The following is a 5,355-nucleotide window of genomic DNA, read 5'->3' as shown; positions in this document are numbered from 1 at the left end:
CTAGGCCTGGGCGATAAAACGGTATCGATATTTATCGACGGTACACCCTCTTCGATAACGATAGAAAAAATTTTCAATATAGCGCACGATATAGGCATGTGCTATGAGTGACGCAGATCGCACACACAAACACGAACACATGCTGAATTGAGTGCTGTGCCTGCCTGTGATGAAGAGATTGTGAATACATTTTTTTTTATATTAGTCGAATTTAAATTAAACATTTGCATTTGAATGCAAAAATAGTACAATCAAATGTTAGGTGTGCCTCTGGGAGCGTCATTAGTGGAGCGCGAGATGCGGTGATGATGATGTAAGTGACGTTGTTGCATGTTTTATATAATTAAATATTTTTATTCATCTCATATGTTTTTAAAGGCAATCTGTGTGATGGGCGATTCGACTCTTTGTATTAAGCAGTGCATAAATACATGATGCTATTTTATTCATAATAGTTTATGCAATGTACGAAATTATGTTTGATTTATATGAGTTAATTTAGACGTAATGCACTTTTTCTTTTTATAGACAGTTATTTCCTTTGCATGGCAATTTAATGTGCTGCATTATTTTGCTCATTGTGCCCTCCTGTGGCTTCGGGAGCCAAAAGTTTCCTTCAGACCTATTTAATCTGCATATAAAACATTAGAAATTAGATATTTTTGTTTAATTTTTATTTTGTGTTTGACTGTTAAAACTAAAAATATTTGTTTGTCTTAATAAATTGGGTTAATTTAAAAATACAGTGGTTCGGCTCGCGGTTAATCGTTACATCCCTAGTTGATACATTTTTTAGCTATATCGCCCAGCCCTATGTCTTACCACATTATTTTAATGTATTATCTTAATTATGAACACACTGGTTTGTAGTGCAAACAGTTTTAACGTTTACTGCACCTTGTTATTCTTCTCGTTATTTCCCCGCAGTGGCTAATGAACTGGAAGTCTCGCACATTCACAGAAAACGGCTTACTTCTGCGTTGAAAACTAAGGTGGATAAAAATTGTTTTTGGTAATTAAAGTTGAAATAAAATAGAAATATTAGATGAAAAACTTAAAATTAGAAATGTTGCCTCAACAACTAATTGAAATAAGTTAAAGTACTACGTACTAAAATTACTAACACTAATATTGAAAATTAAGTAGAATAATAGAATTTAAATTAAAAATAGAATAATTAAATAAATTCTAAATAGAAATATACAAAAATGATAAAAGCACATAAAAAAAAAGTAGAATTTAAAACATTCTGAAAACAAAAATAAAAGCTAATTAAAAATATTACAAAATACTGTAATAGTACATACATAAGGCTAAAATAGCACTGGTTCAACAATCAACTTCTGTTCCTTAAGCCTAACCTATAATTCAAGACAGCAAGGCATCAGCAGCACTTAAACGCAGAACTGGACAGTTAAGAAAACATTACCGCTTGAGTTTTACCTTCCTCTTTGGTGACTTTGAGCACTTTTCTCCATCTGCTACGAGAGACGCTGGACCACAATTTGTTGACTCATGTCCAGAGCCGAGCTACTGTTAACCTAGACCTGACCAGATGTCAGTATAGTTTCAAACCAGTAGAAAGTTTAGAACAGCAGTAACACTCTCACGAACATCACTTAACATGAGACCCTCGCTTCTAATAACGTTGGTGCTAAACAACCTGTAAATACAGTGTTGTTCATCACGCGTTCACTGAATACATCTCCAATCTCTTGATCTATTGTGTCCCAGCTGCTGGGAAACCTGAACCAGGTCGTTCTGAAGAGACATCAGGAGTAACAAATTCCTTCTGTTGGCTAGTGTAGTGCTATGAGAGTTACTCCAGCATCTTGTGCCAATGCTTTTACTTAAAAAAAAATAAATAAAATCTATCCGTTTGCATGAAACTAACTCAACAAATCAGCAACCCACTGGCTCAGGGCTCTTAAAGGCTCTCAGGAGGGCAGAGGAGATAACAGTGCATACTGAATAATGCATCTGTAATAACCAGTAACAGGACTCCTGCCGTTTCACTACACAATTCTAATACTCAAGCCTGCAGATTAACAAAAATAGATAAATGCATATTTAATATCAAGACAGCACACATGGGTTGGGCTCAGTGTTCACTAAAATACCTCAAAAGATACAATCAGTGATAAATAATAAATACGTTTTGCTGAAGTATTGCAATTATGCATCACACCTACAAAAATAATTTAAAACTCAAAAATAGAAATTTAAATTAAACTTGCCATGGCAATGGACTGAAATTCTGAAAAGGACTGAGAGTACTAAAATCACTCAAAATACAAATAAATTAAACCTAAACAGAAATTTCAAAAAAGACAAAAGCACATAACATTACTAAAAAATTAATAAATAAATAAATAAACTACTAAAATTGTATTACTAAAATAAATACTAAAAATGTAAAATATTAATAAATACTATGAGAGTTTACTAAAATAACACTGGTACTACATTTATTTAAAAAACAAAAATAAAGTGGAATAAACATTTTTAAAAAGACAAAAGCACAAATGAAAACTGAAAATACAAAAATAAAAACTAACCGAAAATATGAATAAATATGATCAGAATTGATAAATAATACTAAAATAACACGGGTACTAAAATTACTAAAACAAAAATAAACCTAAATATAAAAAAAAACACAAAGAAAATTACAAAAACGAAAATACAAAAATAAATCCAATTGAAAATACTAATAAATACTGTAACAGTATATAAATAATACTAATAAAACATCAACTTCTGTTACTTAAACCGAACTTATAATTCAATAAGACAAAGCATCAACACCACCTAAACGCAGAACTGGACAATTCAGTTTACACAGAATAATATTACATAAGCACTGAGACTGTGAGACTCTGAGAAATTGAACAAGACTTCAGTGTTACAGCCCTATGTGAAGGTTTACTGGATAAATAATTCAGCTTGATTTAAAAGGTGCTCTGCCTTGAACTGAGATTACATTCATCTATTACCACGGAGTCCGTTCTAGGCTGATAAAACATTGAAGAACTTTATTTGAAGGATGTTCACGAACGTTCAGTTATAATTTGGGATTCTAATGTGTTAGTTGAGATGCAATCAGATGCGTTTAGAAACAAACTTACACCTGATCAGGTGAGTGTTACCTGTGTGAGGTCTGTTGGGGGTCTGCCTGGGGCCAGCAGGAGGGCTGTCGTGGAAGGAGGTTGTGCCTTCAATGGACAGCCTGTCACTCATCTCGGAGTCTGAGCACTGGTGCATTCTGGGAACTTGCATTCGCAGTTGATGTTGCAGAGATTGAATGAGCCAGTCATTTTCCTGTAGCTTTGCAGAGAGTCTGTCACACACACACACACACACACACACACACACTTCAGATGGCAAGAAATTAACTTCTCTAAACAGAGGATCACACAGACACTCTCTCACAGGGTGTTAACCTGCCCTGTGCAGGATTGTTCCCATCGCATGCTCGCTTTACAGGATTGCAGCTCAAATCCTGCTTTATGGAGATGAGTCCTACTTTCACTGAGAATGATAAACAGAGAGAGAGAGATGGTTGGTTGGATAGGGTGGCGAGAGGAGGAGAAATAGTGATGACATGAATTAGAGAAGTGTGTTTCTGTGTGATAATGAACAGTTTATTCAGTTTATTCAGTGTGATCACACACACACACACACACACACACACACACACACACACACACAAATAATTACAGAGAGAACAAAACTGTCAGGAATCAATCAGAGGGAGATGATAAACATCAACAATCAACACAACAAAAACAACACACAAGATAATAAGGAAATTAGGCTGTAAAAGAGTAAGGCTAAATCCCAAATCCTATACTTCTACTACTAGATACTAGATTAGCATCTAGTTAAATTAATTAACTTAAAATTAATTTAAAGTTTAGGTTCATTTAAAATCTGCTGTGGAAGCTACTAGTTTAAATAGCATGCATGGATGCATGCTTCAAAAATCTCAAAAAACAAACACTATCATTCTAAGTTTTAACTGTAATTTTTTTTAACTGTTTTTTTTGAAAGATGTCTCTTCTGTTCACCAAGGCTGCAATTATTTAATCAAAAATACAGGAAAAACAGTAATATTTTGAAATATTATTGCAATTTAAAATAAGTGTCTTCTATGTTAATATATTTTAAAATATAATTGATTGCTGTGATCAAAACTGAATTTTCAGCATCATTACTCCAGTCTTCAGTGTCACATGATCTTCAGAAATCATTCTAATATGCTGATTTGCTGCTCAAGAAACATGTCTGATTATTATCAATGTTGAAAATAGCAGTTTTTCTGCTTCATATTTTTTGGAAACATTTTATAATTATTTATTCTTTGATGAATAAAAAAAGTTGAAAAGAACAGCATTTATTTGAAATACAAATCTTTTGTAACATTATAAATGTCTTTACTGTCAATTCACTTTTGAATTTAATGCATCCTTGCTGAAGTGAAAAAAAAAAAAAACTTTCAACGGTAGCATAATTTGGGACACATTAATAATAATAATAATCTTTCATACTATATAATATGGATAGTATATAAATTGGGATGGAGCCTGGATCTGGCTGTAAAGACCGTCACCCAAAGAGAAAATACAACACAAAAACCATAAATGACTAAAGCCTTAAAAGATTTCTGTTATAGAGATAAGAAACACTGCACTGCACACATGCCCTTGCAGGCAGCACTCACAGGTCAATGTAATGCTGTGTACTAATGGCAAGATTCTGGTTCTGCCTACACAAATAAACCATCAGTAGCTGCTGCTGTTCTCTGTCGCCCTCTATCTGAGAGCGCAGGTACTGCAGCTCCTCCCACACCCACTCACAAACACTGTCAGAAGGAAGCCAAAGACTATGGCATCAAACACCAGCTGGATTAATGGATAATAGTAGCAACAGACTCAAGTGTACACTACAGCTTAACCATGCAAACTCTTCTATTACAATATGATTCTTCCCTGAGATTTTATTAACTGTGATATCACAAGCACATCGTTTTTAGCAGATATAAAGCTGAAAGCTGTTCTCACCTGAGCTTCATCTCTGACTCTGCTTCCTCCTCATTATCCATACCAGACCCTCCAGTAGAAACTAAATGATAACAGAAAACACACTTATACTTCAACATTTTAGTTTATTTATGGCTATGTTTACAATGGAATACTACTGTTATGCTACTTGCAGTACAGTATATACTATACTATGCTGCTTACAATTGTTTTAAATAGTATGTGAAACCAGTGTTATTTTAGTATCAAGATACTATTTCAGTTTTATACTGTATATATATATATATATATATATATATATATATATTATATT

At 33.4% G+C, this 5,355-nt stretch overlaps 1 protein-coding gene across 1 annotated transcript in view; it reads right to left on the bottom strand.

The window, feature by feature from the left end:
- Positions 1–5,355, bottom strand: part of LOC107675737 (CDK5 regulatory subunit-associated protein 2-like) — a 49,611-nt gene that overhangs the window by 10,774 nt on the left and 33,482 nt on the right. The window contains exons 36-37 of the mRNA XM_016470150.1: positions 5,064–5,124; positions 3,150–3,340 (exon numbers count right to left, since the gene is read on the bottom strand). Coding sequence (XP_016325636.1) covers positions 3,150–3,340; positions 5,064–5,124 — 252 coding nt within the window. The remainder of the gene's footprint in view (positions 1–3,149; positions 3,341–5,063; positions 5,125–5,355) is intronic.

Source organism: Sinocyclocheilus anshuiensis, unplaced genomic scaffold (genome assembly GCF_001515605.1).
Source record: "Sinocyclocheilus anshuiensis isolate Anshui unplaced genomic scaffold, SAMN03320099.WGS_v1.1 scaffold708, whole genome shotgun sequence".
Classification (NCBI taxonomy): domain Eukaryota; kingdom Metazoa; phylum Chordata; class Actinopteri; order Cypriniformes; family Cyprinidae; genus Sinocyclocheilus; species Sinocyclocheilus anshuiensis.
Note: the sequence above shows the minus strand (reverse complement) of the source record. Positions and strands in the feature narration are given on the sequence as shown.